The sequence below is a fragment of the Stegastes partitus genome, unplaced genomic scaffold (genome assembly GCF_000690725.1).
Source record: "Stegastes partitus isolate 25-593 unplaced genomic scaffold, Stegastes_partitus-1.0.2 Scaffold1042, whole genome shotgun sequence".
Taxonomy (NCBI): Eukaryota; Metazoa; Chordata; class Actinopteri; family Pomacentridae; genus Stegastes; species Stegastes partitus.
Window position 1 is genome coordinate 28,464 of NW_007578773.1, and position 20,133 is coordinate 48,596.

A 20,133-nucleotide genomic window follows, 5' to 3' on the forward strand; every position below is an offset into this window, starting at 1 on the left:
CGACCCTAGTGAGGATTAAGCGGTGTATAGATAATGGATGGATGAATATACATTATTGACATTTCGTCTTTTGATTCTTGGCACATTTTCTTTTCTATTAACTCCTTTTTTAAAAGTCAGTCTATTGAAGTTTAGGGAATAATTCACATTGAATTTACGTTCTAACCCTCTATTTATTCCCATACATAATAGGTGACCTTTAAGGTGACCTTTACACTTTTTTGAGTCAGTTCATTTATAGTGCTGCATCACCCCCAAAGTGTCCCTGCAGAATTAATAAAAGCATCAAACAGAAACTCAAACACACACAGAATCATAGCTGAGGATGATTAGTTGTCAGGCGAAACTCTTTTGAATGTTACCCAAAAAGTGAAAAGACAGAAGAGGTGGGTTTGGAGCCGACACTTGATAATGTGAAAGTCCACCTTCCAAATCAGCAAAAGAAGAAAGCTTTGTGTAAAAAAGATCTATCACGTAGGGACTGCTGGATAACCAGCACCAAGAGAGCACAGCTGGAGCATACAGTCGAACAAAGCACTGAAGCTAGATTGGTGTGCCATCCATCGACTGATTATTGAACAGGTCTACGTGGGAGAAGTCCAGGTTACAAAGAGATCAAAGCCTCAGTGTGAAGTAACTGTTAAGACTTCTCATTACAGAGTGAAAGGAGAAAAAAGTTCTGCTTGAAACCTGTTCATTGGGATGTTGTCCCCTGAGTTCTTAAATTCCGCTGGAAGAAAACTTCAAATTGTTCTATGATGTGATCACTCGACCACTGAACATCGTGTTGGGTGCTTATTAAGCAGTCTGCAGCAATGTGCTAGTTATCTGATAAGAATGAATTAATGTTGGTGTTGTAATTTCTAAAGATGTGAGCAAGAGGCAGCAGATATGAACATAATATTTTGGTGTTCTTCACTTAACAATGCATGAGTCACTGTTTTGTATGAATTATCAATATTGTAGCTGCGATAGGCCGTGTTTATGTCATAGGGTTCAAACTGTTCATATCTGACTAAATTCTAAATCAAAGATATTGTGAATTTGTGGCACTGATGAAAAGAACTTTAGACGTGTCAATAAACTGTGTGATGGCAGCACTCAGTACAGCATTACTAGTACCAGCATTATCAAAATATAATTCAGTATTCAACCTAATACAAGCTTTTCAGCTATTTTCACTTGGTAAAAAAAAATGTCTACAAGTGTGTAACACAGCAAAAATTGCTAATTTATGCAGTTTAGTTGGTGTGACTGTGAGCACGATGGCTATCCACCTTGGAATAATGCATGAGCGTGAACAAGCTTTTTGGTCCCTTTCTTCCAGCATTGAGTAAAGGCAGCAATACTCCCTCTTGGCCAGGATTTGTCTTTAAACATCGTCACTAAAATCTGCCACTGAGTTGTTGAGCTGAAGAAAAGACTGGTTTAGATTTAAAATTGAGCTGTGCTGCATCTTAGATATCATATTTACCCACATTCAGAGTCCCGACCACATCACCGTATCTATGAGCTGGCTGACTTACTATCCGTCTCGCAGGCTGCTGTACCATCATTTGGACAGAAACGCGTCTCCACCTTCCTCCGTCCAATCTGCAGTTCATGGGGATCAGACAGGTGGGCTCGGCACATATAGCGCATCCTCTGCTCCTGGCGAGCGCCGCCTTGAGTTACGTTGACGGGCATCCAGGGGGTCCAGGGGGTGTTCCTCTTCACCTCTGGACATGCCTCCAGATTGCAGGCCTTGTACTCCTGAAGGAGATGGTGGCAGAAGTCAGAGTGGAGAAAGTTTCATTCATAATTTAACAACAGACTAAACGTGATTAAGTTTACACCAATCTCTGACTGTAGGTTCTTTAGTGTTTTTAAAAAAAGAAAACAGTTTGGACCATGTGTATTGATGCTTTGAAATTGATATTGACACGAGATTGTTTTTTCTTTTCCTGAAGGAAACCGAACTTTATGTCCTCTAACTATATGGTTTTAAAAGGGAATTGGCACATTTAGCCTTCAAGCTATGTCACAGAGGATGGTAAAGGAACACTATGTAGTAGGGCTATATCATGATTTACCTTAAATGGCTTTAAATACAGTTGTGCACAAAATCTATCTTCAAATAACACATTTTTATTAATTGCACCACACAGTAAACAAAAAAAAATAATCTGAAATTGGGTCACAGGTGACATTTATCTCTAATAATACTTTCCTTTTAGTAAAGCTTTGTATTGTTTTGGTTGCTTTCCTTTGCCGTCTTTAATACTCTATATCAAATTCTATGATTTTTTTCAAACATTTTTCAATCATATTCACCTATTTTCACTTTCTTTGTGAGTGCATATTTGTGTGTTTCTTACTAGTGCACATCCTGGGCAGCTGTTGCCATTTTCACAAGTTCGCACCCTCGAGTGGACACCTCCGCCACACTCGGTGCTGCACTTTGTCCACGAGCCCCATGGGGTCCAGAAAATAGGCTGAGGACACGACACCCCTTCATTGCAGAACCTGAAAAGGTGGCGGTGGTGGCAGTGGAGGCGGAGAAGTTCAGCAGAATTGAACGTAATCAAAATACAACAGAGTGAGACCTTCAGACTTTTGAACTGAAGTCTGACAAGTCACACAACTTGAGCATATTTTGCTGAAAGACGTGACCTGAAGTCTGAAGTCAAAAACATTCAAATCTTGACTTGCTCAGAAACTATTTTCCATTTGTTCACTTTATTGATGTTATTTGTTTTCCTGACAGCTAACCTCTCACTGCCATGCACATAATAATTGTCCTTCCTGAGAAGCAAAGACATCTCAGGAGGATTTATTCAATTTCATTTTCATTGTGACTTTATTAACCTATGTGGTTATTCTCACCTTTCATCTCTGCTGGGCCCCACACACACACGGCCACCATGTCGGGGTGACGGGTTGTTGCAGGACCGTTGACGCAGCTCGAAGCCCGTACCACAGGTTGTGCTGCACTGTCCCCATGACGACCACGGTGTCCAGCCTCCATTTCTATGGCAACAGACACATTGGAAAATATTAGCCACCACAATTTCACAATTGCTCAGGAACCCGAATAATTATTCACCAGTGCTTTAAGTGTTATTTTATCACAGGGTGTTCTCTAATGCTAAAGGGGATTAAAAAAAAAAAAAGAAGCTTGAGCTGTCCAGTGATTGCTCTGATTGTGAACTTCTGGAAACAGAAAAGCAAACACACAAAGAAAGCTCATTCTGACCGGGAAGCATTCATTCAATTTGCTTAAGTGCTTTGTTCCTGGGTAGCACTCCTCATGATTTAATTGCCACTTTCTGCAAAAGCACAATTCAATTTCAACACCAAGAATTAAATCTGGCGTAGCTATCCAGCGGGATGAAGGTCCCTAAGCTCTTTGTCTTGGCTCTGTTCTCTGTAACACTGATTGGTGAGAGACGTCACAAGGAGAACCTGGATGTCACCTACATCTTCCAATAAAATTCCTCACTTTCATGATCTTTCTCATGTTCTGTCAGAGTGTAAATTGTGCCCTGGGGTAGATGCCTCAAAGTCACTCAGGACATTACTGATACAGCAGCCGAGTTAAAGAAAAGATGTTAGAGTTTGCCTGATCCTGGACCAGACTCATTTGCAAAATGACAGGCTTAATGTGCTCAATCACAGCATTAATAATTTCAACTTGACAATGTCCAGTGTACTCAGCCAGAATACATCATGAGCTCATTCAACCTTAAACACAAAGTGCTCTACGTCAGTTACAATACACTGAAGAGAAAAATTAAATCGCTCTGACCAGAATTATCAAACAAAACAGCCCAAACATAACAGACAAGGACAGTTTAAAAGCAGTTATGTTTTAGTAATCACATGCCCTAAAATTTAATAAAGGAAAAATGAAGCAGAGAAATTGCAAATCTGCGTTTATCTAATATGTAAGGGATCTAATGGGTTAAAAGTCTTCAAGCATATTAGAAATGTATTTTGCTCTAAGGCTTCTAAGAAATTTATAAGCTTGTAAAAACATGTAAGAATCTATTCTGTTACTAACTGGGGTCCCTGGTAGAGATTTAAGAACAGGAGAGTTTACTATTCTCTTGGTTCTTGTTTAAAGTATATTGCCATTTGAGGAAGACAGGACAGCAGACCACTGCAATAATTCACTGCATGAAGTGAAGGAAAGAAGGAATTTATCTTCATCACGTCTAGGCATCATGCTTTAAGTCTTTTTGTTGTTGTTTTACGTCATGTTCTCTACTCCTTGTTGTTCTGCAATCAAGCTGGGGAACAACAATGAGCTGCACGCTGCTGGACCATTAGTGTGATCGGTTATATTGAAGTCATGATATGTCTTGACAATATGTGATGGGACGGATGGTGAAAAAACAACAATTCTTTTCTGTTTTTATTCTCATACCTTGAGCAGTTTGAGACTTCGATGGTGGGACCCTCACAGTTTTTGCCCCCACACCGAGGAGCAGGACTGTCACAGGACCTGGAGCGACACAAACAGGAGCTCACACCGTCCACAACATCTTCATTGTTGCAGGGTTGCCATGGCGCCCAGGGTCCGAAACCCCCATTGGTGGTCTGGTTCCGTAGCTGGAAAACAAACATCAGACATTAAGGCAGGAAGAGTACAAAAACAGCATCTGGGTAATTGAACCATCCAACACGGTCACTGTGTCAATGGCAGTTCAGAGCACACTGAAGAATTACTTTTAGAGTACAGGGCTTTTACTGTCAAACAGGGCTTTTCCTTCTGAGTTTTCAGAGGATTAAATGGGAATAAATTCACCACAGCTCACTTCACTGCAGCCATATTCAATCCACTTGATCTTAGTACAGTCATTCATTTCAGTTCAGTCCTTTTTCTCCTCTTTTTTTTTATCCTAAAGCGTGTCTTTCATACATCCAGAGGATGTTAGTCAGAGATGATGTCATTCACAGAACATCTGAGTCTTAAAGCCCCATGAGGACTGATGTGACCTCCTGTTAGCATTTCTTACAGTAAATGCTGCAGTGACGTCACTCTTACCGGACACAGGGTGATGTTTTGCTTCCATTGGCTCATGTTGGAGCTGTCCTCCAGCGTGGTGCACCTGCGCTGCCTGAAGTCCCAGCCACAGTAGGGGTCCCTCGCCTCCAAGCACAGTCTGCAGGTGACAGGGAAGAGGAAGAGTGTGTTGTCATCACGGAGTGAAGGGTAGGTTTAGTTATTAAACAAAGACATTGTGCATTAACAAATATTACAGACATGCTACCAAAGTTAGAGCAAAAGTCTGTTTCATATGTGTATTCCCTGCACAGATGTGCCATAGTCCAAGTAAAATAAACAGGAAAATACTAAAATGAATAAACAAACATGTTGAAAGAGGAGCTTCACACACATTTTTTAAATATGCCTCCTTCATTGATGAAAAAGTTGCATTCAAATCCGGCACAAAAAATGCCACACAACAGTTATGTGTGTAGTTGTGTCTATGCAGAACAGAACACCTGGATTTCCTTTTACATGTTTTGGATTGAAAATGATGCCATGCTGTGCTTCAAAGACGCAGAGTACAAATATTTCCTTTACAGATTTTAGACACCAAATTTAGGAAATTTTCTCCAGAAACAGGAAAATAACTTTAATTGCAACGAACACTGTGGACTAGGACCAGCATCATTATGGATTCAGTGTTCTTAAAAAAAAAGTACATAGAAGGAAATAAAAACAGCACACCAGTGAAATCATGAAAGATGACAAATTTATTTAAAGTCTAGTGTGAAACACCTGAGCACTCAGTCGTGTCTGACACCCCCTACACATACAATATAAATAACTCTAAGAGATGACAAACACATCACTCCTCTCTCACACCGACAACACTATACATGGTACATCACCCAAACAGTGATTAAATATTTGTAAGCTCCTCCAGTAAAACAGAGGCTTAATGACGGCTAATTAAATCTAAAGCTGGTAATGACGAGGCTAAGCCGCCAGAGCTGATCTGGATGCCTCAGGAACACAGAATAAAAGGCAACGACTGAATAACTCCTCTCTCAAAGGCTCCCCTGTACTTTTTGCGTCGCTCCCTCCCTCTCCTTCATATGCCCCTTTTGTCTCCCTCCCGCTCCTTCTCCTGTCGTAGGTTCTCTTCCTCCCCTCGTTCCTTTGCGCTGAAAAGAGAGATTCTTGTTGTTGTTTTTTTTTCCCCCTCCTTTCTGGCACAGGCCTTCGAGGTTTATTTGAAGAGCCCTGTAGTGTTTCAGCCTGGAGGTTGAGGAATCTGTATGTGTTAATGCGGCTCTCTGTGCCAGGATCGGAGCTCCGCAGTGAACCTGAGGTCGGTTTACATCCAATAAAGACATTACTGCTTCGTCAGCAGATGACAGGTGACCCCCACAGACACCCGGGAGGGTGAGGGGTGGGGAGGCAGCGTGTTCTCCGGCGATCTGTGGCACGGCCGGAAAAAGATGACTTCCTTTGTGGGCATGACGCATTAACTGGTAACCTTCTGCGTGTCATTTTAATTAAGTGACTCTATTACCCTGACGCTGAATGCAATCTGCAATACAGATGAAACAATAATCGTAATGAGGTCGGCTGCAAACTCACAGTTCAGTGAGCATAATAGCTCATTTGAAAGAGCGGAGGGAGGAGCTTGTTGCCATTTTGGCTCAAGGTCGACTACATTGTAATCTTTGATGTGTGGTTTTGCAACGTCATCGTGGCTAAAGGACTCTCATTTGGCTTTCTGATTACAAACACACTCACTTCTGACAGACACACACACTCCATTACAGAGATCAGCAAAGCGGAACAATTAATAAGTGCGTATTTCAAGGATGGAATAAATGCTATATGAAAGGGAGAGGTGGTAGCGATTTAAAGCCTAATTAGCTCTTGATAACGTGCCGAGAGGCATGCTGGGAGCCTTCTGACCTCAGGGAAATACATGTTTCATCCTGGATTTACCCAGTTGGCGATAATTTAAAGAAAAATGCTGGCCAAAATATAACATGAAGACTACAGTTCAACCTCATGAAGTAGTATCAAAGTCACAATTCACGCACTGCATCATGATCTCACTGATTTCTTGTGTACAAATGACATAAACGCACATACAGAATATCACATGCATTACTGGATTCTATTAGTGTAACACGGATTTGGCTTCAGCACACGTCTGCAGTCTTTAGGATTTTCTCCAATCATTTCCTTCACCAGTGGCCATTTTTAATAAACAGGGATTTACTATGAAAAAAAGGAGGAAAAAAGGCAGTGTAGTGGGGCGTTTAGCTCTCACTCTGACCTTTCTACAGCTGCATAAAACACCAGCCAAAAGCTCTCAGTGTCCTGATGGCTCACAATTTTTTAAAAAACAGCACCCCTGTAAAAGTCAATTACAGGCACTGTGGATGGAGAGAGAGGGGGGCCTTTTATGGGAACAGAGAAGTTAATTTCTGTAACAGGTAGCGCAGAGGGATGTCAGCCAGAACAGGGGGCTGAGTCTGCAGATGCAGCGGAGTGCAGCTCATCCAAACCACGTGACTGCGAGCGCATAATTAGGTGTGTTTTCTGAATAGTCCTCCCATTTGTGTACACTGTAAGGGCGTGTCTTTGCTCTGTGGATGCCCCGGTATGTGTGAGAGAATTGCTTTGACGCGCCTGCAGGCCACCGGGTGATATTTAATTCAGCAGCGTGCATGCCTGGTGGCCCACTATATCAAAATAAAGAAGCTATGGAACATGGCCTGTTAAATTTTAAACAGACTGAGAGGCAAAAACTCACCAGCCCATATAACAATATGTCTGGACGACTGGCATCAGAAGATAAATCTGCCGAATTCCCTCTGTGGGGGTGTAATTGGCATTTTAAATCGTTTGTGAATGCTGTAAAAACCAGTGTCTCCTTTTATTATAGGACCTTTAACAACTAGACATAAAAACAACAGTTCACCTCGCCTTTAATGGGAGCCTGTCAGTGTATAATTGCAAATATGATCACCAGAACTGATAAATTATGAATTGCATCCAGCCATTATTAGCTGTAGCACTGACACTCTGGGACTTTCTCAGCAAAGGCTGACTTGGCGGGCTTGACTCAGTTCAGCATACGTCTGCATACGCTGGCCTCTCGCCATCTCCTCACACAAGGTTTGTCATTTTTTTTTGCTTCCACTCTCAGGAGACCACCGCTGACAGGCTCTCCTCATCCTCTCCTCGGGGGAGAGAGAGCCTGTCCCCGGGGCTTTTTTCCCCGCTGTGCTGGGCTGAGCTGGCCATTTAGGAAGTCTGCTATGATGAATCGGAAACACGGAGAACTCCTGCTAGCACTCAGTGCTAATACATCCAATTAGGCCCAGTTGGAGCCAGGCTGAAGACTGATGGTGCCGGGTTGGGAAAAAAAAAATAAATCTGGAAAACAAAAGTGTGATGGCTGTCTGCCAAGAAAAAAAAAAAAAGCCTGGTGTCCTCCCTGTACAGTTTTAGTCCCTGGTGAATACAAAGGAGCTGCATCATCACCGAGGAAACAATGGGAAGGCAGACACATGCTACGAGACAAAGAGAGATGGAGGACGAGGAAATATTTTTTAAACGGCTGAAAGGGAGGAGAGGAGGAGTAGGAGACACAGACATAGTGCAGAGATGGATGATACACATATGGACAAGATAAAGAGATTAATGGAGCTGAACTGTTGTCTTCAGGGGATTAGATGATGTTTGACACCATTTTATCAAGTCAGTTCATCTGAACCCAATTCCTTGATTTCAATCATTTAGTGCATCCACGGGCAAGAGGCAGGTTACATAAGGACAGGTCTGCCATAGGGCTGACATTCAGACAAGCAACCATTGACTGCTTTAGGTCACTTGGAGCAACCTGCTTCTCTTTGGACCCAAAGGAGACAAACACTGATGCAGGAAGAACATGCAAACACGAAACAGAGAAGCACCAGAGGGGTCGACTGCAAAGCAAGCTGGGCATAGCTTCTTTACGTCAGGTGGCTCAACAAAAACTTCAAGTAGGATAAAATGGGAGCGTTTGATGCATCATTTTACTGCACATAATGGAACAATGACATGCTGCCGACTTCAGTCAAGAGGAACAGGTTGTTATAAAAGAGAGCTGTAAAGAAAATAAAACATTTTTACAGTAAAAACTGCTGGTACTGCAAATGATGCCAGAGAGTAATGTGGGTAGAAAACTCCTAATCTTTAATATAGGCCATTTATTTTACCACTAAGTGCACTCTCAATGCATTTTAAACCTCATACATTAAAACGCCATACTCAAGAAGTGCATTTAAGTCTGACATCGTCTCATAACGAGGAACACGTGGAAATCACTTTAGTTTTTGGCCAAATCAAGGGTGAAATTTTTCCGATTGATTGAATATTCTCTGTAAGAAATACTAATAGACTCATCAATTTTCCAGTCAATGTTCTATTATCTGCAATGTTAACAGCGTAAACTGGACTTTGGGACCAACCATAAAAACATATTTATGCATTTTCTGCATCACTCACTGAGCATGTGTAGGTTTACCTGGCGAGACAACACACTGAGGTTGTGCCGCTGTACCTGACCATGACTTTGTTTAATGACCTCACTAACATACATCTCAACAGGTTTGCAGTTATGTTTCCCTTCGCTCAGAAAGGACTCTGAGTTGGTGAAAGGGAGACGCTTCTTAAAGCTTCTTAAATCCCAGAACAAAACCTCCTCTGAAGCAGGATAGTTGAGCAGCATCAGTTACCGTGGTAACGGATTCAAAGAGAGCCACCTTTGTGACATTGACAACTCTGGCTTTAGGCTCAACGTACCTCGCTAGCCCATTAATTACAGTGATTAATTCATAATGCACCTCTCAGGACTGACGAGTCTAAGCCTCGGACACTGTTGTTGAGTGAGGTGACTTTGCACCAACATGCCACCTGTCCTTTAAACTCCTTTAATATAATAAATGCAGCCAGTAAAAGTTATAAGGAGATCAATTTAATGGAGCTCCATAGTCACCTTATCAGCCAAAAAAATCCAGTAGGTTTAAGTGGCTTACAATCAAGGGTTGTACAGTGTAACTGCTAAAATCTTGTCTGAAGGCATTTGACACTTTCACAACACAGGGTTAACCTGCTGTCTTTGTATAACTTATATTGCACAGGCTGCCTGTTCTAAACACCAGAGGTTCGTATTCAGCTGAAATTATTAATAAAATATATTGAAAGTTTATCTTGAAATCTCCCAGATTGTCTTACATCATTCTGTTGGCTTTGCTGAACTGCAAAAATACAGTCCTCTCACAAACGTAGGTATGTGTAGAACCAGCAAAATCTCCATAATAATTATATTTGAAATTTTGAGAGCACAAGATGAGATTTCATTCTGTTTAGATGAGTACACATAGATACAACTTGAATTTATACATAGACAGGTATGCATTGGAGAGTGCCAGTGCATGCTTTAATCAAAAAAATAAAAAATAAAAGAGAGATAAGATTGCACACACTGGCAGATATCCATGTGTAAAAATATACAATTAAGACTGGAGGCTAAGACCTTGTTCAAATCAAGGCTGTGAGAGAGATGAATGTGAGAAAGCAATATAGACAGAAGCAGAGAGTCAGAATGAGACAGAGGAAAAAATGATTACACTGAGATTCAGCCTGAACAAAGCCTGTAATAAAAGTAACAGCATTTTGGAGCAGTAATAAATACATCCACTGTGTGAACACCATCTCTCTCCTCTCTCTTAGTCCTTGGCTGCTGAAGTGTTCCTCTGATTGGTCATACAGGCTTAGCAGCAGTGAGCTCTAGAGGCCTGCTGACAGGCTGGCAGCCAGAGCCGACAGTAAATTGGGTTTTCTGGGGACCAGCCTGTGAGCTCCCCTCACACAGAGACAGACGAGGAAGTCTACCGCCGTATAGGCATCCTATAGGGAATGATGCTAAAGAAGTATAACGAAAGTGGCACTGCAATACCTAATGCGCGCTGGTTTTAACAAGCAGCCACACACACACACAGACGGTGTTAGTGGTCAGTGGTTTTCCTCGATAGCCACTTAGCGGTTTCCTGATGCTGTTTTAAACTCCTGTTGCAGCCGGCCTCGGCCTCCTCGGCCCCGCGACTGCTGCCGGGTCACCGTTAATCACGCTCACAACCGCACACTTGAGCCAAGGCCCTTCAGGCGAAAATCCAAACTCTCACCAGCAGGACAATTGTACCTCTTGTAATAAAACGTAATGTTTATGTAAGCAGATGTGCGAGTTGGTGGTTTTGCTGTAGGAAAACAGCCGCTACAGAAAGCCTGATTTGTTCCATTTCATCCTCTTCAACATTATCCTCATCATTTATTCAGCGTTTCCTCCTCCTTGTAGTTATTTTTGTTTCCCCTCTTTCTCATGCTCGTTCGTCTTTCTCAACACCAGCTGCGAAAACAGTCAAAGAAAAAATATCGACCAACATTCCAACGAAACCCCCCACATGTAAAACCATTGTTCCCTATCTGACACCTTCAGTTTTAACAAAAAGAGGAAACCAATCCAGTTAAGTAAAGTGCACTTACTCTTAAGCAGGTTTTTTTTTGTCTGTGTAATCAGGACTTTCATAGCTTCATACTCTATTTGGCAGTGTGGACTACATTTCATCCCTCAGTGAAGGCAAGAAAAAAAAAAAAAAAAGACCTGATGGATGCAACATTGCAGCTAAGCAAGCACGCCGCCCGCTGCAGCCAAAATAAATCACTTCGCTAACAGAGTGAGATAGAGAGATAGGGGCTGTGTGGAGGACAGAGTGGTGCTGTTAGCCAGAGGTGCCAATTGACCAGGTCAAATATAATTACACCAAATAGAGGACAAACACACACAGACATGTACACACTCACACGCACACACAGCAGAACACAAGCTGCAGCGTTTGTCTGCAAGCGATCACTAAAAGGATACAAATCACTGGCAGTTAAAAAGGTTTAGCAGTGTAACCAAAAAAAAAAAAAAAGCACTTGAGTTAAAGATGATGATGCAAATGTTATTCTACTCTCAGGGCTGCAGAGCTCGCCCCAGCCGCCAATCTGGATCGATAACAAAGGAAAACTAAACATTAAAGGCACTTAAACGTAATTGAGTTTTCAGACGGCAACAACTGTACAGGCATTCCAACCAGCATTTGTTTTTGCTGTAAGCTGTAGGAGTCAGCGTTTTTTTTTTTTTTTTTTAACACCATGTCTAACTAACTGCAGCCGTGTACACTTACATACATGAAGGATCACTGCAGCTGTACAGCCACAGTCCATCTATTATTCAATTACCAGCAGGATGTTTTCTAACAAAGCGGATAATTACTGTTTGTGTATAAATCACGTCTGACCTTCATTCTATCACTGCGACGCCCACCGCAGCACCGAAAAACGCTGCCGTACCTCACCGTCGGTGCGCATGACGGTGAAAAGCAGCATGTGTGGCTGCTGATCAGACATGTGAGAATGATCAGCTGTGCGTGAATGAATATACGGTTGAGTGTACGGGATGACTGCGCACAACGCAGAAAAAGTTGAATGGAAATTCTTTCCGGCTCATTCAGACAGCAGGACAATGATGAGGCATTTGTTCAGAATAGAAAAGAGTAAAATGGCAGGTGGGTCTTTTTTCTGAGCGGTGGGTGCCCTGGAGAGATGAACAGAAGATGGCTCAGAAAGAAAGAAAGACAAAATAGTTAGAGCAGGAGTAGAGCTGCCCTCTGCTCCAGTCAGTTTTGGGAGTAATGTGGTGCTTTTTCTGTAACACCTCCAGGATCGCATGGAGGGTTTTAGTGATGTTTGCAAGACTGTTCATAAAAAAAAAAAAAAAAGCATCAAATTTGAAATAGTTTTTGCTTGAAACATTTGTATTGCAATCTCCATTTGTGCACGCAGGGTGGCTGCAGTGCTGTTTCCCTGGTTTGCAAGTTTCCCAAATCACCAGTACCGATGTGTGATCTTTGACTGGGACCAGCTGCAGTGAAGTCTACTGGTTCAAAGTCAGCCTCCTCAACAGACTCTAGTAGGTCAGTAGTCCAGAAACTTCTCAACTGTGTCCATTTGTCTGCCTTCAGATCACCAACTACAGACGGATAAACCAGCATAAAGTGTCTTAATAAGGTGTTGGACTGCCTTAGTATTGTTTTTTTAAGTCTCTGCAGCTCTGTTGGAGCAATAGAATACCAATGTTACAGACGATATTTGGTGTTTTGATGATGGTTTTATAGAATGTTCATTGGTCAAAAATCTCCTACAGGTTTCCTATAGGTCACTACATATGATAGAGCCATTGTCATCCTGGTGGTGACAACTCCCATCGGGATAGACTAAACAACTTTGTATTGATTTTACACTAAGGTGAAATAAAACAGACCCAAACCATGCCATCAAAACACCCCCCACAGCATAACAGAGGGACCAAATCCTTCACTGTAGAGGTCACATTTTCCCTTTATTTGTCACCCGTTTATAGATTTCAGCTGTGCACTGTACTCATGTTGAAACAACTGCTTTCCAGCTTTGTAACCTGCTTAGTTAAGTTCTCCACAGTATATGTCAGGGACATGATGTGTTGCAAATTTAATCTAGTTTAGCCTCAAAGAAGTTCTTCAATTCAGCGGCGAATGCTAATCTGCGCCGCTTAAGCAGGACAGTACAGGAGCAACAATGTCTGCTGTCACTCTTATGGGAGAGTCTTCCTTTTGAATCTCCTTCCACTGCCTTAGCGCTCATTCTTCGCTGATGACAATACACTAAAGAAAAGCCTCATAATACACTTGTGTGTCAGGGCTGGAGGTGGTTAATAAAGAGATTAACAAAGTGCTGGAACACAAGTTGGCGTCTCAGCTTTGTTCAACGAAAAACGTCTGTGTTAGAGGTGAAAAAAATCATCTCTAACATCTGATGTAAGAATGTGTGTAAGTAGCCACCTGTTAAAAATGCACTCATCAGGCTGTTACATGTGAAGATTTGGTGCTTTACTGTTGAGTTTTGCACACATTTAGGCTCTAGGAAAACTACAGCAGGCACATTTGTCTAATTACCAGATTTCTGTTAATGAGAATATTAGCTGCTCTCATATTCACATGCATTAACTCCCTACCTGGCCGTTTATTTTCTCTTGACTCAACGTGAGCCACCTGCCTTTTTCTACCTGCTTGAGTCCGACCCAGCGAGCTCGACAGGTTGACACCTCTTGTATCCTGCAGCTCGGTGCGCCTTCGGCTGCATGTGAAAGATTGTGAGCGAGCTGCAGAGGTGAGCAGAATATTGCAAACTAGATTAAAGGTGGCCCATCCTACCTCGCCCCCCCTCTCCCCTCCTTCCCTTCTTCCTCCCCTTCAGGTGCCCTTGGAGCCCACTCGTTTCACCCCACTGCGTCTTAAGTAGGCTCTGATTTTCTTTCCATCTATATTTCTCTTGGCTTTTCTCTCTCCTTGTGCTTCCTCTCTGTGTCTGACTCTCATGTGTCTGCTCCTGTGTTGTCTGGGAGTTTTGGATTTAGTGGAAACAGCGAGCTGACTCATCATGCAGCACGCATATGAGAGCTCGTCCAAGCACCAACCCACACAAATCACACCAAGTCGACTGTCCTCTGCACACACACACACACACACACTCGCACACACATATACAGCGGAAAAAGCAACGAGCCATTTGTATGCTAAAATGAAGTTGACTTTGAAGAACCGAGGTGGCCAGCAGAGGATCCTGATTGAGGAGTGCTGATGAGATACAGAGAGGTTGGACAAACAGCCAGCGAGCTTTCCCCCTGCCTCAAGACAGACATTTTCACATGAATGACACTGGAGCTGGAGAGCAAAAGCCTTCTGTCTCTCTGCCTCTCTTTGTGTCTTTGTATCTCTTTCACACAAGAACACGCCTGTAGAGAAACTTCTCTGGCTGTTGTAGCTTCACACACACTTTTTGTTTATCGTCGGATTCCGAAACAAACAAAAGCCAGAACAGAGCTCTCTCTGTATTATTCAGAACTTCATTACTGCAAAAGCACAACAAACTAATTTCCTCTGGCGAGCAGATACTGCTCCCATCATTCGTCTGCCTCCATAAGGACTTTAATTATTATAGGCGAGGTCTTCCCGACATTAATCCTAGTTGAGGACAGATAATTGCCTTCAATAGAGGTCCAACCAGGTTAGAATGAACCCACTGCCAAAAGGCATTACACGAACAATAAAATGCACACTGTGTTTAATGCATGGCTGCTTTCACAGAGTGAGGGCTGCTATCTCTCACGTGCTTCATTGTTTAATTCTTGTCGTGGGACTTTCGGAAGTCTCACGACAATCAGAGCACACAGCGCAGAGGTGAAATAGAATAAGAGGAGGAACGATGTGCAGTAGGGCTGCAACAAAGGATTATTTTTATTGTTTATTAATTGGTAAATTATCTTTTGATTAATTGATGAGTGGTTTAAGCTATAAAGTGTCAGAAAATCCTAAAAAAACCTCAGTGTTTTCCACAGCCTAAGATAACAAATGTCTTGTTTTATTCACAACCCAAAGATGTTCAGTTTACTGTCATAGAGGAGTAAAGAAACCAGAAACATTCAAAGTTGAGAAGCCAGAATCCAAGAATTTCTGCTTTTCTTCTCATAAGAATTACTCAAAACAATTAATCAGTGATTAAAATAGTTGCCAATTCATGTAATAGCTGACAATTAATCACCTATTTGATTTGTAGTTGGAGATCTAAAGTGCAACTAAGGCCCTGCCATATTCACCTTGTTCAGCAGATACTGGCCTTCACTAGATCCACGACGAGGTGTTTACTTATCAAAGGTGCTGAGTGCTGCTGCTGGTGGGCAGAAGCCAAACCGCAATAATACTTGAGAAAAAAACCCTGTAATATACCTTCCAGCAGTGAACATACTGATGCTGAGCAGCACGGGAGTGGTTGAACAACAATAAAATTGGAGGTTATTTAACATAGGTTGAATCCACAACATACAGTGATGAGTCCCATTCCAGTCCAATATCAAAGTTACATATTTAGCATTTTATTCATGTGAAAATAATCTCCTCTTGCCTTAAATGACTTAGATGCAGCTCTACAGTGTTGCTTCCTCTGGAATATGCTGATCTGTGAAGCCTCTGTGTCCAGTAATTGCAGCTCAAGCACATCAGCTCATCTACACCTCTGCTCAATCACTTTGAAACTACATGACAGCAGGTAATAATGGAGTGATTCAGTCATACATGTTTGAACTGGAAGCAGAACATTGAGACAAAAAGCCAGCCTGTACAGTGGGACTGTCTGGATTGGCTCGTTGGGTTTGTGACAGAAGAAACTCTGGCTCTCTGAATCAGTTTTCTGAGACTGTCATCAGAAAACTGTAGTTTCAAGGCGTAAACGCTCAGCCATGGTGTTAACTGCTTGTTTTGCTCATAATATGTCCTCTTGCACATATGAAAAAACACCATATGAACATGTTAACAAGGTGAAAAACCAAAAAAGATTTAAAAATCCCCATTCGCGTCAGTGGTGTGGGGGAATGTTGTGTTTTTGTCAACATTGTAGTGTAATATTTACATAAGCATGATCATCCTGGGTCCATTTTTTCACTGTACTCACGTCTCAGTTTTGTAGGTGGAGCACCTCTCCAGTGGGATCTTCAGGACTCTGTTGTGAAGCCCAACGAAGAGCGACCTGTCGCTGTGCAGGATCTGCAAGCTCAGGATTGGTTCTCGTACACCTGATGGGAGGAGCTCCATCTCCTCCAGGTAACAACCTTGCAGGTTCTTGTTGGGCGTCGCCAGTGCTTTCAGGATGGTGCCATATTCTGGTTCACAAAGAAGGATAAGAAGAAATATAAGGGAAGCTAAAATGCACTCTTCTGCTTCATCTTAAGGTTGATGTTGTCTGGTAATGCTAAAGGAAGAGTGCTAACCTGTGCTGATGTAGATAACGTGGTAGAGGGTGTCCATGCCCTGAACAATGTCCACCACTAGGTTTGAGAAACGAACGTCATCCTGCATGACCAGCGGATCGACAGACTCCGGCTGAACCACATCGTTCATCAGGTAAAGGCGCTGAGCGTCCTGCAGGCTGCGCTCCGTCAGACCCTCGTTGGGACCCTCGTCATCGATGGTGCCACACTGCAGAGCAAAGGAGAGAAAACATAGATTACCCATCTATGTTATGTTTCTAGGAAGACGAGGAGAAAAGCAAGAAAAAGACCAAACAATGGAGATGGGCCTCACGCGCCCGTCTTTGTACTTGCTAAATCAATACACCGTGTCTGGCGAGATTGTTTCAGTTCTTAATTCTATTGTCAGTAATCGCAACTTTTTCACAGGAGCATAACTACACAGTCATTGTGACCGCAGTAACAGAACAGCAGCTTAATGAGACACTCCAGCAGAAGAAATATAAAATGACAGCCTTCTGAAAAGCTTTGTTTGAGTTGAAGACCTTCGCTGTGGATTGCAGCTTCTGCTCAGTCTTTGGGACTTGAGCTGAAAGATAGATTTTCCATTTTCCATTGGTGATTCCATTTTGGGGAGATTGCAGCTGTAGATGCTTTTGGAGGTACAGCAATGACTTTTTGCATTTCAGAGGGTATATGATATCTATATATCTCAGTTTATTACTTTTTTTCAGTTTGTTTCCTCTTGTGGGCCACTATTCTCTGCACCACACTGTGATTTGTGACTATTAATATGCTGTTTCATAATAATCAGAATATGTATTAAGTTCCTGCGTTTAGTCTCTAACCTGTGTAATTATTTAGCCATGAAGTTAAAAAAAAAAAAAACAAGCACCATGTACCACCACCAGCAAGCTCTAGACACCCAGTGGTTTAACATGCAAGACTAAGGTACAGCTTTGCAAAACAAAAAATATCATTTAGAGAGTTTTTTTTTTTTTATCAGAGCGATATGGCCTGGGGGCAAGAACTGAATGAGAGAACAGTTCTGCAGTCCTGCTGTTACAAGAAAATATATTTGCTGGAACAAAGGATGATTTTATTGCGCTTTGTTCGAAGTTGGATCATGTTTGTGCAGTAGACTGCAGACATCTTTGCAGTTTAACAGAAGCTTTTTTGTGGAGGATTCACAGGAAAAGTCTGCTATATAGCACTGATTAGTTTTTTTTTTTGGGTGATGACAAGATTACAAGGACAAGACTGTGTAGAGAGGGTCGTGTAGAGAATAGAAGGCTTTCAGAGACAACTGTGTAATTTTGTGTTACTTTAAAAATGTACTCGAGAACTTGTTCTTAACAGATTTAGAAGCAGTTTTATACACACTGCATTTGACACATTATATATTTAGACATACACTTTTTTTTTTTTCTCCAGTAAACTGTATAGTCTGGTAGTATTGTTATTGGAACACTTACAAATTCTCCCACTTCGTAATTAGAATCAGTTTAATTGCCAAACAGGTTTTCACATACGAGGAATGAGATTTGGTGTTTTAGCACACAACAGTAAACACTAACACGTAGATTTAAAAAAGTGTTACAAGTCAAATTAGCAGCAAAATGTAGCACTTCAAGGGATTATAAGAAGCAATAGAAATGTTTCCAGTGTGCAGGGAATGTGCAAAGTTAAATAGTATGGAATGTAAATAATCAGATTTTGGTACAATTTTTACTGTACAAAATCTTTGCAACAGACTTTTTTCACATCTGAACTGACTGATGTCACTGGTGTAAGAGTGTGTCACTGATAAACCAACCTGGAAGTTGTGGATGGGGTTGGGTGTGGGGAGCCAGGTGGAGCGAGGGTTCTCCTGGGAGCGGAAAGGCCCGTTGAAGGCCTGAGTGATGGCGCTCAGGTTGAAGGCACAAACTGCAGATGCCGCAATGCTGTTGCTTTATAGGGAGAGACATGAAGAGGTAGAGAGGGGAGAAACAAGGTGAATAGAAAGACATTACTTCAACAATAATATTCAAAACAGTTCAACTGCTGGTAGTAAATGAAGGCATATCAGAAATCGGCAGCGTCCAGCTGTGTAATAAAGCCATTCTGCAAAGTATTCCATCCTCTTAATGGAAGTCCTGTCATTTATACCTGCACTGAACAGGCTCTACGTGTCTGGTTTGCTTTGGCTGCAGGCTAAGCTATGCTATCAGCGCTGCACAGTGAATGGGGACAGTATTAAGCAGAGGATATGGGAGGCAGTTGCACAGATTATGTGCAAACACATACACACACACACCGATCCGCCTCACAGGTGTAACGTACGAGAGTAAACCCCGGCTAAACTGGCAATGTGAGTAAAGTTATTATTGTGATACTCTTTAGCTGTAATGTGCTGCAAGGTAATGAGTTTCTTAACTGCCTGCTACTGCTGACTGCTCCTTTCCTCCCGCTCCTACACACCCAGCACAACACAGCCACTTTTCACTACACAGTCAACCGCCTGCTGCCTTTGCACGGCTTGTGGGATGCTGATAAACCTCCAGTTACAAGATAGTGAGTGATAACAATATGGGAACAGAGACAGAAACACAGAGAGAAAGAGATTTCTGTTATGTCTACATAGGAGAGGCCCAGTCACTGCAGTTACACGCTTAAAACAGGACACGGAGTGTAAAAATATGCTTTGGGTGTCTGGGTTTTTCTGGCTTTCGGTGTGAGTAGGATGCAGCATGTGAGATGGACGAGTGAAAAATGGAGGTGAAATGACTTCATGGGGCTTTGTGAGCTGTTTCAGCACCTTGAGATAAGTATAAATCACTGCTGGCTGCTGCTCGCTGAAAAAGATGTGTCACTGTGGTTTGGTAAATGGTTCTGGTGAGGCCTCAATGTGAGTGTGGTTTGGTGGGTTTTGCAGGAAAGGAATACTATATAATTTATCTGCAGTTACTTGGGTCACAACTACAAACACAGGCTACTCAGAAATGTTTTAAGGAAGGACCAAAGTCTTTCTGTTTGACTTGAATAGTCACTGATTATCATCAACACACAGGAAATGTCTGTGTATTAATGATGAGGGAAGAGCGTTGGTGTTCTAGGTGTAGAAGAGCAACACTGATGGGACATCCTGTAGAACAGAAACATACATTTAATCAAATTAGTTTAATTACACGGCATGTTCAAAGTAACCAAAGCTGACTGAAGTTCTGTAAATGTTAAAACCTGATCTGACACCTTTCATTTT

General features: G+C 42.1%; 1 protein-coding gene across 1 annotated transcript in view; it reads right to left on the bottom strand.

Annotated features, from left to right (window-relative positions):
• The window catches only part of LOC103367378 (semaphorin-5B-like), a 222,994-nt gene that overhangs the window by 25,070 nt on the left and 177,791 nt on the right, over positions 1-20,133 (bottom strand). The window contains exons 10-17 of the mRNA XM_008295383.1: positions 18,706-18,841; positions 16,911-17,118; positions 16,595-16,802; positions 5,030-5,147; positions 4,409-4,593; positions 2,866-3,009; positions 2,358-2,505; positions 1,527-1,752 (exon numbers count right to left, since the gene is read on the bottom strand). Coding sequence (XP_008293605.1) covers positions 1,527-1,752; positions 2,358-2,505; positions 2,866-3,009; positions 4,409-4,593; positions 5,030-5,147; positions 16,595-16,802; positions 16,911-17,118; positions 18,706-18,841 — 1,373 coding nt within the window. The remainder of the gene's footprint in view (positions 1-1,526; positions 1,753-2,357; positions 2,506-2,865; positions 3,010-4,408; positions 4,594-5,029; positions 5,148-16,594; positions 16,803-16,910; positions 17,119-18,705; positions 18,842-20,133) is intronic.